Source organism: Danio rerio, chromosome 8, assembly GCF_049306965.1.
Source record: "Danio rerio strain Tuebingen ecotype United States chromosome 8, GRCz12tu, whole genome shotgun sequence".
Lineage (NCBI taxonomy): Eukaryota > Metazoa > Chordata > Actinopteri > Cypriniformes > Danionidae > Danio > Danio rerio.
Window position 1 is genome coordinate 37,202,962 of NC_133183.1, and position 20,332 is coordinate 37,223,293.

The 20,332-nt window shown below is 42.6% G+C and overlaps 3 protein-coding genes across 3 annotated transcripts; all 3 read left to right on the forward strand.

Annotated features, from left to right (window-relative positions):
* Positions 1-1,377: 1,377 nt before the first annotated feature.
* Positions 1,378-3,744, forward strand: LOC141375891 (E3 ubiquitin-protein ligase RBBP6-like). The gene is made up of 4 exons (XM_073910966.1): positions 1,378-3,036; positions 3,230-3,326; positions 3,430-3,505; positions 3,652-3,744. Exons 1-4 carry the CDS (start codon positions 2,877-2,879, stop codon positions 3,742-3,744), a joined length of 426 nt encoding a protein of 141 aa, XP_073767067.1. The 5' UTR covers positions 1,378-2,876.
* Positions 3,745-10,953: 7,209 nt separating this feature from the next.
* Positions 10,954-13,539, forward strand: LOC141375755 (E3 ubiquitin-protein ligase RBBP6-like). Its single transcript, XM_073910703.1, has 2 exons — positions 10,954-12,751; positions 12,945-13,539. The coding sequence occupies exons 1-2, from the start codon at positions 12,592-12,594 to the stop codon at positions 13,139-13,141; spliced, it is 357 nt and encodes a 118-aa protein (XP_073766804.1). The 5' UTR covers positions 10,954-12,591; the 3' UTR covers positions 13,142-13,539.
* Positions 13,540-13,688: 149 nt separating this feature from the next.
* On the forward strand, positions 13,689-17,324 carry LOC141375753 (E3 ubiquitin-protein ligase RBBP6-like). Its single transcript, XM_073910701.1, has 6 exons — positions 13,689-14,902; positions 15,006-15,081; positions 15,228-15,316; positions 15,393-15,453; positions 15,556-15,695; positions 15,791-17,324. Exons 3-6 carry the CDS (start codon positions 15,282-15,284, stop codon positions 15,963-15,965), a joined length of 411 nt encoding a protein of 136 aa, XP_073766802.1. The 5' UTR covers positions 13,689-14,902; positions 15,006-15,081; positions 15,228-15,281; the 3' UTR covers positions 15,966-17,324.
* The last annotated feature ends 3,008 nt before the right edge of the window (positions 17,325-20,332 follow it).

The window sequence follows — 20,332 nt, forward strand, 5'->3', positions numbered from 1 at the left end:
GATTTGGGTGTCATATTTGACAGCAATCTAACTTTTAAAAACCATATATCCCATGTCACTAAAACTGCCTTCTTTCATCTGAGAAATATCGCTAAATTACGAAATATGCTATCCATCTCAGATGCAGAAAAGCTAGTCCATGCTTTTATGACTTCGAGACTGGATTACTGTAATGCTCTATTTGCTGGCTGCCCAGCATCCTCTATTAACAAACTTCAATTAGTACAAAATGCAGCAGCCAGAGTTCTGACCAGGTCTAGAAAATATGATCATATAACCCCAATTTTATCCTCCTTACACTGGCTGCCTGTTAAGTTTCGTATTGAATTTAAAATATTACTTCTCACCTATAAAGCTCTAAATAATCTAGCTCCTGTTTATCTAACCAACCTTCTGTCTCGCTACAAACCAACTCGCTCTTTAAGATCTCAAAATTCAGGGCTTCTGGTAGTACCTAGAATAGCAAAATCAAGTAAAGGAGGTCGAGCCTTCTCTTTCATGGCTCCTACACTCTGGAATAGCCTTCCTGATAACGTCCGAGGCTCAGACACACTCTCCCAGTTCAAAACTAGATTAAAGACCTATCTGTTTAGTAAAGCATGCTCTCAATGCATCACCTAGCGGGTTCCACACTGGCTTCTACATCTTGCTTATATACACTATGAACAGCAGCTACGCTAATTATTTTCTTTATTCTCTATTTTCACCTGGGGATACTCATCCCGAGGTCCTCAGATTATGCGGAGTCACTGATTGGATCCAAGACCAGCGACGTGATGATCCCAAGGATTCCATATCCGGGACCAGGCCATATCCTGAGCTGCTGCTGCGCTGATGGTCGTGGGGAGTGGAGAACATGAGTCTGATTCCAGCGACGCTCCAGGGACAGACGAGTCTTCGCTGAGGCCATCTTCCAGCCTAAACCACGACGAATGAAGTTCTGCACTAGACTTTTGGCCAGCGGAGAAATTAAAATGGTCGTGCCCAACTGAGTCTGGTTCTCTCAAGGTTTTTTTTCTTCACTCCCATCAGGTGAAGTTTTTTTCCCTCTCCGCTGTCGCCACTGCCTCGCATGGTTCAGGATTGGTAGAGCTACGCATCGATGAATTGGCTCTTTAGTGTTTGAACTCTCAGTAATGATTAAATCACACTGAACTGAGCTAAACTGAACTGAACTTAAACACTAAAAACTGAACTACACTGTTCCAGTTACTGAACCACACTGTTCCAGTTACTATGACCATTTATGTGAAGCTGCTTTGACACAATCTACATTGTAAAAGCGCTATACAAATAAAGCTGAATTGAATTAAATTGAATAATGCCAGGTGATCCTTCAAATGTCAGTGTAAATTGTTGAGTGTACCATTAGTGCTCAGTCGTGTTTTTCATAGTTACCAGTGCCGATGGAGTTTTTTTTTTAGAGCGTCATATTCTGCTGGAAAAGTTTCATTTTAATGGTAATATGCCATGAGCGGAGGTGTATGAGTAACTTCACAAGTTGACCATAGTCTAGACCGATGACATGCTCATCTACTCCCAGAACCTGGCAGAACGAAATGTTGCAGCTCGTCCGGTCTTCAATGATGAGCCCAAAAGAGGCCACTTCACAGAGCCGGCCCAAGGCTTAAGAGAACTGAGAGGCAGGACAAGATGGCGGGCTGGACTTGGTTAACTTTAGATTTTACACAAATCTCATTGTTTTGTTTTTTACCTAAAATAGTAATTAAAACATCCAAGATGTGTTTTGCCTCATCAAAATGTGGAATTTGATCAGCAAACTACTCATTCTAAGACAACTATGCCTTGGGCTAAATGACTTGGCTTCAAGTACGATGCCACACGATTCAGAAATGAAGGTACAGACTGCACAAACAGATAAACGACATGATGCATCTCATTTCACCACAACTAAAGGCAGCGACAAAAAAAAAGTCAAGCTCTCACGATGATGACATTTCTCATGCAACCCTTTAGCAAGCCTACATAGTATTTATGCCTAAAAGTCACTGCATGGGTAAATAAGAAACAAGCAACACACACACACACACACACACATATATATATATATATATATATATCCATGGGCCACTGTAAAGTAATATGGTTCTGTCATAACGTTTTGAATGAAAATCTGCATTTGGATAAGACACCTTTAGTATAGTTTTGATTTTAAGGCATAATAAAGATCAAATGCAAGTACGAGTGGATTTACATTGAAAATTTCAAACGCATCAAGAAAACCATGTGCTAAGGAAATTTCAAACCATTTGGAACGCACAGAGACGAGCTTTTGTGCAAAAATGAACTTAAAGGTGCCTTTAAAAAAGTGTCAAAGTACTTTTGAAAACAAAAAAGCAAACCCCCAATAGGTGGCAGCAAGAGGCCGCTTTATTTGAGTAAAGCATTGAACGATTCATTCAGCCAAAGAAGCCAATAGGATGAACGGACAGTTGAATCAATCCCTGAATCATCGACTCACCCGAGTCTTCTTGGCGAAGGCCTGAATCGTTCGTGCAGGGAAACGTCGCTGTGTATTATTCAGAGATGGCCAACTGTTCTGCTGTTTATTTTATTATACTTATCGCAATGATTTTACTACTACTATCAATAAAATTAATATTAATAATGATAATATTGCCGGAAGTTGTACAGCGCATGCGTCACGTGTTCATCATCAGCATCCATGACAACCGTCCTGTGGGTGTTGTTTGAATCTCGCTGTGTCGATTGGCATCTGATCTCTGCGTCCTCCGTGACAATTTTTCCAGATTATCGATATTATTGATCGTTGGATACGTCGATTGATCGCCTGCTGTTCCCATCACTCAGGTTTGACCCTTTTTATTACGCTGTGCTTTGTGTTTGTGTTCAGTATGTCTTGTGTTCACTACAGGTTCCAGAGTCGACTCACCTACGACTCGCTCCAGTTTGAAGGCCTCAACATCAGCGCGGGGGAGCTGAAGCGGCAGATCATGAGGAGCAAGAGGCTGAAGTTCTGCCAGCTGAAGATCAGCAACGCCCAGACTGATGAAGGTGAGTTGAGGAAAAGACACTTCAACTGTTCTACGCTAACATTAGATGCGTTACATCAGACACTTCTGGAAGCTGTAAGGTGGTGCTGATGCTGACATGTAGGGATGTTTTGGCTGTTTTAAAAGGCTAATGGCTCTCAAAGTATACCGTGCTCCATAATTATGTGCTGATTCTGATTTTATTTTGCTGTCAGAATACACAGATGATGCTCTCATCCCTAAAAACACGTCGGTCATCATCAGACGGATCCCTGCGGCGGGACTGAAGTCCTCAAACAGAAGATTTGTTGGGTAAGTGCTGTGAAATGAGCACACGCGTCCTCTGTTAGATGTTATATGAAGACTCCTGGTCTGTCCCTGGTGTTTTAGTCACACAAGCTCCTTTGTTTTGCAGACATCAAGCTGGACGCTGGCGTGAACCTTCACCTAGAGCTGATCCTTCACTCCTCTCACTGGAGCAGTTGTTGAAGGTATTGAACAAATGAATAGCACAATAGCAAAACGCAATGTAAAGCACACAATATACGCACACGCACTCAGCTTCTTAGGGAGATTTGAGATTGTTTGAAGGGTTGAGGGTGAAAAAGATTCAAATGTGCAAATGCCTGTGAAACAGACTGAGAATCTGGCTGAGGCAAAGGCGTCAGAGGAGGACAAGCTGAAAGCGGTGATGTACCAGTCCAGCCTGTGCTACTACTCCAGCAGGTGAGCGTTCAGACACTGACAGGTTTGCTTTGTGAGAGATGTCTGAGCTGATTCTCATGGTTCTGATGTTCACTAGTGAGGCCATGAGGCTGCTTGGGATCCCGGGACACCACATTAGGCACTGCCCCACTAATGTGGTAACTGGGTTTTCCAAGCTCACGGTTGCTGTGAACTTGAGCTCTTGTCCTCATCAGTCAGATTGTTTGCTCAGAGTTTGACTGTCACTCCTCAATTCACAGGGCAGCCGCTCCGCGCCGCACAAGCGCATCCGGAAGAGCACAGGGATTCCCCGCAGCTTCCTGTTGGAGGTGGACGACCCAGACCGAAAGGGAGTCATGATAGACGGCAGCGGCCGATACGTCATTCCCATCATAGACGCGTGAGTAAACTGTACTTCAAGAGTTCACACTTAGATATTGCTTGACAGCTGTAAGCAGGTTTGGCATGCTGTCCCGGGAGAGAACCCTGAGCTCGGAGATAGTTGAGCCCAGGGCTCCCGCCAGGTCCATAGAGCATGTGAGGGGAGTACGAGATCAGGTGGTTCTCGAGAGCTCCCCAAATGCATGAAGCTCGGGACAGCAGCCGTGTATTCGAAGAAACTCCCCAAAAGGCTTGAAATGCTATATCCGGCTGCTGGATATAGTTATTTGAAAAAGAAAAGGTAAAGAGGGCTCCTTTGGAGCAAAGGGTGAAACAGGTTCCTGCGGGAACCCGAGCAGAGTTGGCTTGGGCTGTGAATACTCCTGCTGGAGTAGAGACTCAGGGAGACCCCTGCGGGGGTCAGAGCCATGGGGTGGGCGGGAATCCTGCTGGAGTCATTACAAGGGAAGGGGAGTGAAGGACTCCGGCTGGAGAGGGGGGTGAAGGGGGGCAGGGGGGGCGGGGACTCCAAAGGAGTAATTTGCTCGAGGAACACTCCTTGCGGAGATTGAGCTGGGAGGTGGCAGCACTATATATAATTATATATTTATATGAAACATATAGATATATAAATATATAATGGGGTAATCTAGGGCCTTGGGGGGGCGTTTTTACTGACTCTTGCGAGAGTCGAAGCTCTTGGCTCTCCTGCGGGAGAGAGAGCTGTATGTGCCATCTCCAGCTGGAGTCGGGAAAAGGAATGGTCGGTGAAGCCCCAGCTGAAGGGGGAAATGGCAATTGGGCAATGACCCCTGCGGGGGTCCGGTGCTCGGGATTAACTCCGCGGGAGTTAGAGCTTGAGGGTGACAGCACTATATATAAATATATATTTATATGCGTGGGTGCATATATATATACATATATATAAATAAATTTAAAAAATAAAAGATAAGTGTGAGAAATAAACAAAAAATAAACATAAATAAAAGCTAGGGCCGGGGAGGGTCGGTGACATGACTCGTGTCACAGCTCGGGGTTGGGTGAGCTATTTAGCTGCTCCAGTAGGAGTCGGGAAAGATGAGGGGGAGGTGAAGACTTCTTACTGGAGGGTGACGGGCGGTATAGGTGCTCTGGGGGTGTTCCTGCGGGAACAGAGCGTGAGGGTGACAGCACTATATATAAATTCATATTTATATGCGTGGGTGCATATAGATATAAATTTATATAAATAAAATCAAACAGAGATAAAAATAAATAGTGCTATACTATATGTCATTATGGAATGACATAATATAAAAGCTAAGGCCAGGGCAGTGAGATGATTCCTGCGAGAATCGAAGCTCGGGGTAACGCCCCTGCGGGGGCCAGAGCCATGGGGGGGGTGGGGTCCTACAGAAGTTAGAAAAGTTGGGGGGCAGTGAAAACTTCTGTGGCAGCGGCCGGGGGGGGCGGGGGTGACAAGGGGGCCTGGGCAGGGAGAGAACTCCTACTGGAGTTAGGTGAGTGAAAAGGGGGAGAAGGCTGAGTGCAAATCAGCTGGAAGGAAGAAAGGAAGCTAGATGGCTGGGTCATGCCCGCGCCCTTGGGAGACTGGGTAGTTCCTCTGCCCTCGGGAAGCTGGTATGGTTGGGTCGTATTCTCTCCCTGGACTAGGCCCATGCCCTTGGCCGCTGGGATTACTGCGTCTGCTGGTGAGGGTCCTCTGAGCTTCCCTGAGATGGCTGTGGCTGAGTCAGATATAAGATTTGAAGGCGTCGGGAGACTACTTTCCTAGTGTTTGTATGTGTTGTTACGATAGCCCTTGTGTGCTGCTGTGGTGGTGGCTCCAATTCTGAATGAGTGACTGGATTATGAATCTGGTGGGAAGCCTGAATGGTCCTATGACTTTAAGGTGTTATGAAACCAAAAATGTTATTGAACGGAATGTGTGGATGTGTTGAGCAGTGAGAAACTGATGAGGTGTTCTGGGGTAACTTAAAATGTATAAATGAATGCTGACGCAAATTGTGTATGCTGTGGTTATGGGATTATCATCTTAAAAGGAGAGATGGAGTCAGCTGCGGCTCTGCTTCTGATACCAGTTTCTGAAAATAAAGCAAAAGAGAGTCAGCGATTTCCTATGCAACTAGGAACATGTACAGCAGTATTTGTTTTTTTTTTTTTTTTTTTTTTTTTTTAGAATGTATTGACTATATTGCCCGTTAGAAGCGCATTGGCGGCCCCGATAATATACCCCACGAAGGGGGCAGCATCTGTGTAAAAAGGATATACTGAGGATGAAATTGGATAGCTAATAAATGAATGGCTTCTATTCCAGCGCTTAAGGAAGGAAGCATAAGCAGGTCGCATGCTTTAAGCGCTACCTGATGGTTACGAACCTTTATGAATTTCATTTCTGTTAAACCAGGAGTCACCAAATATGGTACCGATGGGCACCAGATAGCTCACGAGGCTCTCGTGTGTTGCTCACAGGCCTGTTCTAAAATAGCTCACCATAACACCACTTACAAGTAAGCTTTCTCTAATAAAGAAGTAATCATTTAAAAATGTAAATATTTGCAAAGATAAATAAAATAGTGTTGCACGTTGATATATTAATTACGGGGTATTTCCTACCCTGTTAAATCATTGTTGGTAACTTTGAGAGAATCATAACGTGATCAGTGACTACACCTGGATGAATATTATTCATTATTAAAAATACCCAAACTTAAATTATAATTATAAGTAAATTGAGCAATTTGTTATTTGAGAAGTGTTTATCCAACTGGTAGCCCTCCACGTTAATCGGTGCCCGAAAGTAGCTCTTAGTTTCAGAGGTTAGTGACTCCCGTGTTAAACGCTAAAGACAACATTTTGAAGAAAGCTGAAAACCTGTAACCATTGACTTTCACAGGAAGGAAATAAATAATAAGGAAGTCAATGCGGCTGTCCGTAGTGCCCAGCCACAATTCATGACACTTCGTATTCTGCCGCGCCGCGGAGCGCTATTTGTATAATTGATTAGTTTATTTGATAAAGTATGAATGCTTGAGTCTGGTGTGCATTAATCTACTATTCTCTGTCGTAAGTGCGTCGCGTCACCGCGCCGTCGGCGCCTCTGGTGCGCGACGCCCTTCAGGCAGAGTTTGTTACGGCCAAGATCGGATTTAGATCATTTCTCTTCTATTCCGGAGATTGCTGCTGCGAGATGAAATAGGTGAGTGACGAAAAGGCATCCCAGCGGGATAATGCGCATGTGTGTTTGATGTTCTAGATGGAGAGCAGTTTATGCTTAGCGTGATATTTTTCTTCCAGAATATAAAAGGGGACTGATTGTCGATTTATTCAAGTAGCTTATTAATGCTTGAATTTCTATCACTCCAAATTGATGCTTAAGAATTCTATAGAAGTGCTTAAGCCGGAGGTTCTTCCGCAATGAGAATGCAAATATTAGAAAACCGGTCACTAGTTTAGCTGGGGGATATTAGGGAGAGAGAAACGGGAACTTGTAGGTGAATTACGTGCAAACACCGTAGTTATTGGCGAAATCCAGCGGATCGTTTTTTAGCATAAATGTGTGGGCTACTTTTGCATCCGAATGTTAAACGGACTACGAAATGTAATTGTGACCTCCGATTGCCAGAAATCGGGTGGCGGGTGTAATGTTGATTGCAACCGAGCGCTGCAGCCGTCTAGATTAGAGAGATTGCTTGGTTTATAACGTGATAATTTAGGCATATTCATCAGGTAGAATCATGCTGTTAAAGCTGAAAAAGGCAGAATTATGAGGAGATGAAAGAGCCGTTATTAGACGTTTTTTAGAAACGTTCTAATGTCCATTTCAGTAGGGCTGGTATGGATGTGCTTAACAGGGAATTGCTCTGTGATTTCTGGTGTAGCGTTGGTGGACGACTAGTGAGGTTGTGGGAAGGGAGCGCCGAGATCGGCTGTGCTTCAGTAGACGAAACCTGGAATGAGAAATTCAGAAAATTAGGTCAGTTACAAACGTAATTCAGTAAAAGCATAAACATATTGACAAAAGTCGACAAGTAATTTCTATTTTATAATAGAAAATAATCAGCAGTAGCTGCGAGCTTGTAAAAATGAGAGGGGGAAAAAGCAATGATACGCAAGGTAGAGGGGCGGGGTGCGTAGGTGGTAAGGATCGCTGAAAGAGGAGGACTGGAGTGTGCACTGGAATCGGGAGCTGCAGGATGGAGGAGGTGAGGTGGGATTCCCAAGAGTTGCTTTATTGTCCGGGAGATAGGTTTTATCCGTGTTTAGAATTATGATTGCTGCAATATGTCCAAATCCAATATTGCTTTTTAATCCTTTCCTTGATTCTCCGGGGAGGCGGAGAGATTGCGGGTTTAATGTCTGTTTAGGATAGGGGGTGTGGCAGGAGCGTGTTATGTCCTGGGGGTGGCGGTGAAGACGTGGATTCGCAAGTGTTTTGGGTTTAATGCAGCGGCTTTGAATTATGGTCCCGGCGTCTAGGAGTTTGGAGGAGTTCCGTAACAGTCGTTGTTGGATATGAGTGACACATGATGATGCTGGAGAAGGTACGTAGCGGAGCTGGGGATTGCATTGTGATCTGGCTGGAGTGGATAGGCCTACGGCCTCTCGTTGGAGCCTCGGTCTCGAGCTGACTTTCATGCTGGGCTGGTTGTTGTTAAGACGGGGCTGGTGTTTCAGGGAGCCCGGAGCTTTCTTTCTTGTATGTAGCTGCGCTGATGCTGTTGTGATCTCAGCCGTCGTCGCTGTTGTTGTTGTTTTTGTCATTTTTGTAGTTGCTGACGATGGTATTAAAGGTGGTGTGGTATTGTAGTTGAAGAATAGTAGGAGATGTGGAGGATCCGTTTTGTCCGTGAGTAACTTTTGGAGGAGCTAGAGCGGACCTGTCGTTTGTTTCTTCGGAAAAACGAAGATAAGGGAGTTATGTCTAGCTAGGCTACTTATAGTGGGTTAGGATAGATCTGATTGGCTAACTAATGAGTGTAGATAGGTGGCCAGCTGATGTCAATTATATCACGTGCTCCTCTCGAAATTAGTTTAAAAACTTCACTTGGCATAGCCGCATGTTCTAGTGTTTGTCCAAATCTCACATGATGTCTGCTTGTGTGTGTTTGCGCTCGATCTGTTCAGTGAGGCCTATGCTGCTGAGAAGAGAAAGAGGCCGTCCTTCTCCTGCCAGACCGAGCCTTTGCCCTCCTCGTCCTCAGCAGGTGCGGCATCTTCGGTCCGGGACGCCGGAGGGAAACGGTCCCGCTCCCCATCTTCACCAGAGACGCGCGGCGACCAGAAGAGACCACGTCGCTGAGAGACCTTCATCCAAGAGACCTGGAGCCGACGTGTAAATATTGTACATAGTTTATTAATAAAAGATAATAAAGATTATAGCCGCATGAACTGTGTGGACTGGTTAACCTTCACTCCAGCAGTGCAACACACACATACACACACACACACACACACACACACACACACGAATGAATTCATAAACACAATATCATGAAGTTTTGCTTTAATTTAGGAAAAGAGAAACTCTTCTGGGCTAAAATCTGATGGGTTTTTTTCAGCGTTCTTACTTCAGTCTTTAATGTCAGGTGATCCTTCAAATGTCAGTGTAAAGTGTTGAGTACACTATTAGTGCTCAGTCGTGTTTTTCATAGTTACCAGTGCCGATGGAGTTTTTTAAAGCGTCATATTCTGCTGGAAACGTTTCATTTGAATGGTAATGTCCCATAAGCGGAGGTCTTGTGAGTAACTTCACAAGTCGGTCAAAGTCTACACCGGTGACAAGCTCATATACTCCCAGAACCTGCTACTCTCTACCTACACGCTGTCAGCTGATGTTTCAAAACCTCAACACTCGCATACAGAACAGCCTCAGCGTCTGCACCACTTATCGGCACTAGCTGCAAGTCTACACCCCCTCTGTCCAGAAGTGAGCACAGCCTCTTGGTACCATCCCAGCAAGCATTTTTTTGGGGTGTTTAAAGGTGCCAACTGACCATCAAAAGTAAAAATTACTCATTTTATCTCATCCCAACAGGGAAACCACCAACAATAAAGAATGAGTTACTATCTGGTGTCATGGCTTTGCAATTAAAACAAGTTTAGTTATAATGGAGGTCATTGGGGGCAAAAACAGCCACTTGAACAATATGAACAATACATAAGGGTTAAAAGTCTAATAGACGGCTTGGTTAAAACCAGGCTAAATCTAGGCTGTCAGTGAGTGTGCACCCCTAACCCCGCCTCTCACAGTGACCTCACTAGCTCCGCTGAGTGCTTTGTGTCTCAGATTGCATGCAAGTCTGCAGCCAGATACTGCTGGAAGCTAGTCATCAAATACACAGGAACGAATGACTACACGTGTCAATCTGTCTATTAAACTATCTAATCTGTCTAGTCAGTCTTTTATTATCTTTTATATGCAAAAATATTCATTCATAAAAACATATGTATATATGAACACTGGGTCAAATAGGGTCCGTGCATTTTAAATCTAATAACAAAAATAACCCAATGTTGGTTTTGTCCATATTTAAATGAACGTGTGTAAACGCACGCTTTGATCAAACCTTTTATTCCCCTTGATGATATTGTGCTTTTTTTTCCCCTCAATGCCCTCCAAAGTTTCAATGTTTGGCCGTGTCTGCCATATCTGTTTTGTTTAAAAAAAAAAAAGGAAAAAAAAGGAATGCATCGGTTCCTGCATGTAGAATTCAGAAATCTCATGGCATTGAAAGAAAACTGGCAGCAGTTGAGTGCCGAGGTCAAAGGTCAGATGAGCAGGCATCACACCTGATAAACACCTGGGGCAACTGTACAGTAAAAAAAAAAAAAAACAACAAGATTAAGAAATATTGCTTTAATTTGAGAGAGACAAAAAAAACTCTTCCGTGTTAAAATTTGATGTTCCTCCAGCGTTCTTACGTCAGTCTTTAATGTCAGGTGATCCTTCAAATGTCAGTGTAAATTGTTGAGTGTACCATTAGTGCTCAGTCGTGTTTTTCATAGTTACCAGTGCCGATGGAGTTTTTTTTTTTAGAGCGTCATATTCTGCTGGAAAAGTTTCATTTTAATGGTAATATGCCATGAGCGGAGGTGTATGAGTAACTTCACAAGTTGACCATAGTCTAGAGCGATGACATGCTCATCTACTCCCAGAACCTGGCAGAACGAAATGTTGCAGCTCGTCCGGTCTTCAATGATGAGCCCAAAAGAGGCCACTTCACAGAGCCGGCCCAAGGCTTAAGAGAACTGAGAGGCAGGACAAGATGGCGGGCTGGACTTGGTTAACTTTAGATTTTACACAAATCTCATTGTTTTGTTTTTCACCTAAAATAGTAATTAAAACATCCAAGATGTGTTTTGCCTCATCAAAATGTGGAATTTGATCAGCAAACTACTCATTCTAAGACAACTATGCCTTGGGCTAAATGACTTGGCTTCAAGTACGATGCCACACGATTCAGAAATGAAGGTACAGACTGCACAAACAGATAAACGACATGATGCATCTCATTTCACCACAACTAAAGGCAGCGACAAAAAAAAAGTCAAGCTCTCACGATGATGACATTTCTCATGCAACCCTTTAGCAAGCCTACATAGTATTTATGCCTAAAAGTCACTGCATGGGTAAATAAGAAACAAGCAACACACACACACACACACACACACATATATATATATATATATATATCCATGGGCCACTGTAAAGTAATATGGTTCTGTCATAACGTTTTGAATGAAAATCTGCATTTGGATAAGACACCTTTAGTATAGTTTTGATTTTAAGGCATAATAAAGATCAAATGCAAGTACGAGTGGATTTACATTGAAAATTTCAAACGCATCAAGAAAACCATGTGCTAAGGAAATTTCAAACCATTTGGAACGCACAGAGACGAGCTTTTGTGCAAAAATGAACTTAAAGGTGCCTTTAAAAAAGTGTCAAAGTACTTTTGAAAACAAAAAAGCAAACCCCCAATAGGTGGCAGCAAGAGGCCGCTTTATTTGAGTAAAGCATTGAACGATTCATTCAGCCAAAGAAGCCAATAGGATGAACGGACAGTTGAATCAATCCCTGAATCATCGACTCACCCGAGTCTTCTTGGCGAAGGCCTGAATCGTTCGTGCAGGGAAACGTCGCTGTGTATTATTCAGAGATGGCCAACTGTTCTGCTGTTTATTTTATTATACTTATCGCAATGATTTTACTACTACTATCAATAAAATTAATATTAATAATGATAATATTGCCGGAAGTTGTACAGCGCATGCGTCACGTGTTCATCATCAGCATCCATGACAACCGTCCTGTGGGTGTTGTTTGAATCTCGCTGTGTCGATTGGCATCTGATCTCTGCGTCCTCCGTGACAATTTTTCCAGATTATCGATATTATTGATCGTTGGATACGTCGATTGATCGCCTGCTGTTCCCATCACTCAGGTTTGACCCTTTTTATTACGCTGTGCTTTGTGTTTGTGTTCAGTATGTCTTGTGTTCACTACAGGTTCCAGAGTCGACTCACCTACGACTCGCTCCAGTTTGAAGGCCTCAACATCAGCGCGGGGGAGCTGAAGCGGCAGATCATGAGGAGCAAGAGGCTGAAGTTCTGCCAGCTGAAGATCAGCAACGCCCAGACTGATGAAGGTGAGTTGAGGAAAAGACACTTCAACTGTTCTACGCTAACATTAGATGCGTTACATCAGACACTTCTGGAAGCTGTAAGGTGGTGCTGATGCTGACATGTAGGGATGTTTTGGCTGTTTTAAAAGGCTAATGGCTCTCAAAGTATACCGTGCTCCATAATTATGTGCTGATTCTGATTTTATTTTGCTGTCAGAATACACAGATGATGCTCTCATCCCTAAAAACACGTCGGTCATCATCAGACGGATCCCTGCGGCGGGACTGAAGTCCTCAACAGGCCCGGCGCTACGGGGGGGCAAAGGGTGGCATTGCCCCCTCAGACAGAGTTTGTGCCCCCCCAGTTTTTATAAAGGATTGTTCACTCAAACTGAAAATTCTTTCTGTCATTAATTATTAACACTCCCGTCCTTCCAACCTTCAGAACACACATTTAATTATTTTAAAATATATGACATAGCAATTAAATTATGAAAATGGTGAGGTTAAAGCTAGTCCTATAGTCCAGAGATCCGGTCCCCGCGTCAGGTCTGGTGCGCCCGTAAATAGCCTTTAAAACGCGCACACGGCGATGGAGGCGCACTCAACTCACAAGGGAGAAAATGGGTGACATAATAGAAGCAGCTTAATTCATTATATGTTTTGGTTAACTAATTATTTAAACACAACTCTCTTGAACTCTAAAAGGAAAAAACACATAAGAAATTTGCTGTTAAATTAATTTTAGCAGAGACGCAACTGCCAGTCATTTATTAGTTATTCGGGAAGATGTAGCCTAATAAAAATGTTTTAATAAAAATAAATAGTTTACTGCACAGTCCCACAGTAGGCTACACTATAAATAATATTTTAATTTATTTATTAATATTATTATTAATATTATTACAATTAAGCTAAAATTGACAAAACGCAGAACCCTTTGAATGTTTGCTTTCATTTTGCTGAAAAGTGCACTTTTACAGTTGCGTAGAGAAACATCCCATTATGCAACTGCAGTCAAGGTATAACACATAATAAATGCATTTTGCGTTTAAAGATGATCGGCCTGCGAAGTCAAGTTTGCAGTGTTATAAATGGAATAGGTATAGTGCTTAAGTGGATTTACCGCGGATCAACCGAGAAATCTCGTGCGCTGCAGGTAGGCAGAATGATAATCTTTTAAAAGTATGTAACTTAGGCTATACTGCTATTTGCTCATGCAAAATTAAACAACATAAAATATATTGTAGATCTGTTTTAAGAGCTAAAATACAACATATCGAGTTTGTTTTGACTTAGCTCATGGCCCTAAAATGAAAATAACCTGAAAACAAGCTATTAAAAAAGGCCTAATAAATAAAATAATTAATAAATAAAATGACGGGTAGGCCTAGAAACTATGGTACATATGGTTTATGATGGTTTACAATATCACGAAAAAAGCACATTTTTAATAGCCTTAGACAAATCTTTGTTTTTACATTTAAAATGATGAAAAAAAAAGTTATATAGCATATAAAAATTTAACCAATTTTCACGGTAATAACTGTGAATTTTTGTATCTTTTTTAGGTATTTTTCTGGCTACACTAAAAATGTAAAATGTTAAAATGTAACTAAGTAATTGTTTTGAATGACATTAGATTGTCACATTTAGCTTTTCCCCAACACTGATGTTGGTTGTGAAGCGGGATGACTCGGTTAAGCTGATTTCACTATATTTATTTACCGGTTAAATGAATTGTCTGATCGTGGGTCAGCTTGCATGCGTGGGCATAATTTGACGTCTTTACCTAAAACTTTAAACATTCATAGGGCTGTTATTTGAAATAAAACGGAAATAAGGAGAATAACATATGATTTAAAGCACTCGTTTGGCACTGAAGCCATCATCCGTCTGCATTAATAAGCGGTATGCATTACCATCGTTAATAAAATTCGTAATAGCGAAACTGCGTATTGTTATTACTATTAAAACGTAGCCTATATTACTGCCTTAGGTCAGTAACTTAGGCAGTAATGCAAAGTAATAATAAATGCGAATAAATAGCCTAAATGAAAGAAACAAGAGACCAAAATCAGTCACCAGGTCTAGTGCCCCCCTATGGATTTAAAGTGCCCCCTCAGTTTTGACTTCCTGGCGCCGGGCCTGGTCCTCAAACAGAAGATTTGTTGGGTAAGTGCTGTGAAATGAGCACACGCGTCCTCTGTTAGATGTTATATGAAGACTCCTGGTCTGTCCCTGGTGTTTTAGTCACACAAGCTCCTTTGTTTTGCAGACATCAAGCTGGACGCTGGCGTGAACCTTCACCTAGAGCTGATCCTTCACTCCTCTCACTGGAGCAGTTGTTGAAGGTATTGAACAAATGAATAGCACAATAGCAAAACGCAATGTAAAGCACACAATATACGCACACGCACTCAGCTTCTTAGGGAGATTTGAGATTGTTTGAAGGGTTGAGGGTGAAAAAGATTCAAATGTGCAAATGCCTGTGAAACAGACTGAGAATCTGGCTGAGGCAAAGGCGTCAGAGGAGGACAAGCTGAAAGCGGTGATGTACCAGTCCAGCCTGTGCTACTACTCCAGCAGGTGAGCGTTCAGACACTGACAGGTTTGCTTTGTGAGAGATGTCTGAGCTGATTCTCATGGTTCTGATGTTCACTAGTGAGGCCATGAGGCTGCTTGGGATCCCGGGACACCACATTAGGCACTGCCCCACTAATGTGGTAACTGGGTTTTCCAAGCTCACGGTTGCTGTGAACTTGAGCTCTTGTCCTCATCAGTCAGATTGTTTGCTCAGAGTTTGACTGTCACTCCTCAATTCACAGGGCAGCCGCTCCGCGCCGCACAAGCGCATCCGGAAGAGCACAGGGATTCCCCGCAGCTTCCTGTTGGAGGTGGACGACCCAGACCGAAAGGGAGTCATGATAGACGGCAGCGGCCGATACGTCATTCCCATCATAGACGCGTGAGTAAACTGTACTTGGCATAGCCGCATGTTCTAGTGTTTGTCCAAATCTCACATGATGTCTGCTTGTGTGTGTTTGCGCTCGATCTGTTCAGTGAGGCCTATGCTGCTGAGAAGAGAAAGAGGCCGTCCTTCTCCTGCCAGACCGAGCCTTTGCCCTCCTCGTCCTCAGCAGGTGCGGCATCTTCGGTCCGGGACGCCGGAGGGAAACGGTCCCGCTCCCCATCTTCACCAGAGACGCGCGGCGACCAGAAGAGACCACGTCGCTGAGAGACCTTCATCCAAGAGACCTGGAGCCGACGTGTAAATATTGTACATAGTTTATTAATAAAAGATAATAAAGATTATAGCCGCATGAACTGTGTGGACTGGTTAACCTTCACTCCAGCAGTGCAACACACACATACACACACACACACACACACACACACACACGAATGAATTCATAAACACAATATCATGAAGTTTTGCTTTAATTTAGGAAAAGAGAAACTCTTCTGGGCTAAAATCTGATGGGTTTTTTTCAGCGTTCTTACTTCAGTCTTTAATGTCAGGTGATCCTTCAAATGTCAGTGTAAAGTGTTGAGTACACTATTAGTGCTCAGTCGTGTTTTTCATAGTTACCAGTGCCGATGGAGTTTTTTGAAGCGTCATATTCTGCTGGAAACGTTTCATTTGAATGGTAATGTCCCATAAGCGGAGGTCTTGTGAGTAACTTCACAAGTCGGTCAAAGTCTACACCGGTGACAAGCTCATCTACTCCCAGAACCTGCTACTCTCTACCTACACGCTGTCAGCTGATGTTTCAAAACCTCAACACTCGCATACAGAACAGCCTCAGCGTCTGCACCACTTATCGGCACTAGCTGCAAGTCTACACCCCCTCTGTCCAGAAGTGAGCACAGCCTCTTGGTACCATCCCAGCAAGCATTTTTTTGGGGTGTTTAAAGGTGCCAACTGACCATCAAAAGTAAAAATGACTCATTTTATCTCATCCCAACAGGGAAACCACCAACAATAAAGAATGAGTTACTATCTGGTGTCATGGCTTTGCAATTAAAACAAGTTTAGTTATAATGGAGGTCATTGGGGGCAAAAACAGCCACTTGAACAATATGAACAATACATAAGGGTTAAAAGTCTAATAGACGGCTTGGTTAAAACCAGGCTAAATCTAGGCTGTCAGTGAGTGTGCACCCCTAACCCCGCCTCTCACAGTGACCTCACTAGCTCCGCTGAGTGCTTTGTGTCTCAGATTGCATGCAAGTCTGCAGCCAGATACTGCTGGAAGCTAGTCATCAAATACACAGGAACGAATGACTACACGTGTCAATCTGTCTATTAAACTATCTAATCTGTCTAGTCAGTCTTTTATTATCTTTTATATGCAAAAATATTCATTCATAAAAACATATGTATATATGAACACTGGGTCAAATAGGGTCCGTGCATTTTAAATCTAATAACAAAAATAACCCAATGTTGGTTTTGTCCATATTTAAATGAACGTGTGTAAACGCACGCTTTGATCAAACCTTTTATTCCCCTTGATGATATTGTGCTTTTTTTTCCCCTCAATGCCCTCCAAAGTTTCAATGTTTGGCCGTGTCTGCCATATCTGTTTTGTTTAAAAAAAAAAAAGGAAAAAAAAGGAATGCATCGGTTCCTGCATGTAGAATTCAGAAATCTCATGGCATTGAAAGAAAACTGGCAGCAGTTGAGTGCCGAGGTCAAAGGTCAGATGAGCAGGCATCACACCTCATAAACACCTGGGGCAACTGTACAGTAAAAAAAAACAAAAAAAAAACAACAAGATTAAGAAATATTGCTTTAATTTGAGAGAGACAAAAAAAACTCTTCCTTGTTAAAATTTGATGTTCCTCCAGCGTTCTTACGTCAGTCTTTAATGTCAGGTGATCCTTCAAATGTCAGTGTAAATTGTTGAGTGTACCATTAGTGCTCAGTCGTGTTTTTCATAGTTACCAGTGCCGATGGAGTTTTTTTTTTTAGAGCGTCATATTCTGCTGGAAAAGTTTCATTTTAATGGTAATATGCCATGAGCGGAGGTGTATGAGTAACTTCACAAGTTGACCATAGTCTAGACCGATGACATGCTCATCTACTCCCAGAACCTGGCAGAACGAAATGTTGCAGCTCGTCCGGTCTTCAATGATGAGCCCAAAAGAGGCCACTTCACAGAGCCGGCCCAAGGCTTAAGAGAACTGAGAGGCAGGACAAGATGGCGGGCTGGACTTGGTTAACTTTAGATTTTACACAAATCTCATTGTTTTGTTTTTCACCTAAAATAGTAATTAAAACATCCAAGATGTGTTTTGCCTCATCAAAATGTGGAATTTGATCAGCAAACTACTCATTCTAAGACAACTATGCCTTGGGCTAAATGACTTGGCTTCAAGTACGATGCCACACGATTCAGAAATGAAGGTACAGACTGCACAAACAGATAAACGACATGATGCATCTCATTTCACCACAACTAAAGGCAGCGACAAAAAAAAGTCAAGCTCTCACGATGATGACATTTCTCATGCAACCCTTTAGCAAGCCTACATAGCATTTATGCCTAAAAGTCACTGCATGGGTAAATAAGAAACAAGCAACACACACACACACACACACACACACACACACACACACACACACACATATATATATATATATATATATATATATATATATATATATATATATATATATATATATATATATATATATATATCCATGGGCCACTGTAAAGTAATATGGTTCTGTCATAACGTTTTGAATGAAAATCTGCATTTGGATAAGACACCTTTAGTATAGTTTTGATTTTAAGGCATAATAAAGATCAAATGCAAGTACGAGTGGATTTACATTGAAAATTTCAAACGCATCAAGAAAACCATGTGCTAAGGAAATTTCAAACCATTTGGAACGCACAGAGACGAGCTTTTGTGCAAAAATGAACTTAAAGGTGCCTTAAAAAAAGTGTCAAAGTACTTTTGAAAACAAAAAAGCAAACCCCCAATAGGTGGCAGCAAGAGGCCGCTTTATTTGAGTAAAGCATTGAACGATTCATTCAGCCAAAGAAGCCAATAGGATGAACGGACAGTTGAATCAATCCCTGAATCATCGACTCACCCGAGTCTTCTTGGCGAAGGCCTGAATCGTTCGTGTAGGGAAACGTCGCTGTGTATTATTCAGAGATGGCCAACTGTTCTGCTGTTTATTTTATTTATTTTACTATCAATAAAATTAATATTAATAATAATAATATTGCCGGAAGTTGTACAGCGCATGCGTCACGTGTTCATCATCAGCATCCATGACAACCGTCCTGTGGGGGTCCGGCCAAGATGGCGGAGGAGGTGTTGCTGAAGTCTCGTCAGGAAAACTTGAGGTTGGAGCATAAAACAACCAGTAACGCACAAATTAATACTTATGGATAAACATATATTTAAGACTGTTATTTAAGACGTTACTTCGAGTTGAGTTTATGGGCAGAAGAAAAAACAAGCAAGCACAAGTTGCTCACGTGTCATCTAAGTCAAGGATGGATCCTGATCAAAGCGAATGTACCCTGAAGCCTGCACTTTCGGAGGATGAACAAGACTTAGCGACAGGGGAAAAGTCAACGAACGAATGGTTTAACGTTCGACCCAAAATGAGCGATGTCCTGGCAACTCCGTTGCCCGACACCCCAATAAAACCCAGCTCAAAAAGGCAAAACGTGAAGGCATGGATAGTGACAACACATCCGCTGCAATTTTGGCCGCCATTCAAGATCTTGCTGGTAAATATGACAAGATGTTCGAAAAGATTGCGTCAATTGACCAAACAACTGCCGTTACTGCAAAACAGATTGAAAACTTGTCCTCGACCGTGCATCAGCTTGTAGCCGAAGTGTCCACTCACAAGGAAGCCCTTCAGGTTGTGAACACGGAGATTCCCGAGCTAAAACAGGTGAACGCAACTTTAAAAGAAGAAGTGGGAGTGTGCAAACGGTACAGTTGGAGGTGGACACTGAAACTACACGGGGTACAAGAGAAACCGGGAGAGGATGTTCGTAGTGTTGTGATCAATATCCTGAGCAAGGTGGTACCTGGTATCAGTGACAGAATGGATGATGCAGTGGATATCGGCCATCGTCTCGGCCCGCAGAGAAAAGATGGTTCGTGGAGATCCATAATTATTTTGTTTGCTCTTCGACGCTTCCGAGACATTGTGTGGCAGTCAGCTAGAGGATGTACTTTTCTGCGCGATAACAAGCTGCGATTTACAGAGGCATTGTGTCCAGAAGACAGAGTGGCAAGAGAGAAACTTTGGCCCTTGATCAAGAAGGCCAGAGAAGATGGAAAGAAGGCTTCCTTTCGCGGATCTTTTGCTTTAATTGACGGGAAGAGATATGACTATGCCGATGTTAAGTAGGCAAATAACACGGGTAATTCTGCGTTTTTTCCCGCGATCAGGTCGGAGTTAAACGATATTTAGCCAGATATTTATCTGGTTCATATTTAGCCAGAGTTTGATTTTTCAAAGGATTTAATTCCTAATTTATGTTAAATGCTTGCTGTGACTGGTATGCCAAGATTAAAAAAAAAAAAAAAAAAACGTTAATTTACCCATATTTAAATTCT

Bases quoted from the DNA above. Each gene is read 5' to 3' on its own strand.
- LOC141375891 (XM_073910966.1), top strand. From the start codon at position 2,877: ATGTCTTGTGTTCACTACAGGTTCCAGAGTCGACTCACCTACGACTCG. The intron at 3,037-3,229 runs GTGAGTTGAGGA...TTTTGCTGTCAG, and splicing joins CAACGCCCAGACTGATGAAG to AATACACAGATGATGCTCTC. The intron at 3,506-3,651 runs GTATTGAACAAA...CCTGTGAAACAG, and splicing joins CACTGGAGCAGTTGTTGAAG to ACTGAGAATCTGGCTGAGGC.
- LOC141375753 (XM_073910701.1), top strand. From the start codon at position 15,282: ATGTACCAGTCCAGCCTGTGCTACTACTCCAGCAG. The intron at 15,454-15,555 runs GTAACTGGGTTT...CTCAATTCACAG, and splicing joins GGCACTGCCCCACTAATGTG to GGCAGCCGCTCCGCGCCGCA. The intron at 15,696-15,790 runs GTGAGTAAACTG...CGATCTGTTCAG, and splicing joins GTCATTCCCATCATAGACGC to TGAGGCCTATGCTGCTGAGA.
- LOC141375755 (XM_073910703.1), top strand. From the start codon at position 12,592: ATGTCTTGTGTTCACTACAGGTTCCAGAGTCGACTCACCTACGACTCG. The intron at 12,752-12,944 runs GTGAGTTGAGGA...TTTTGCTGTCAG, and splicing joins CAACGCCCAGACTGATGAAG to AATACACAGATGATGCTCTC.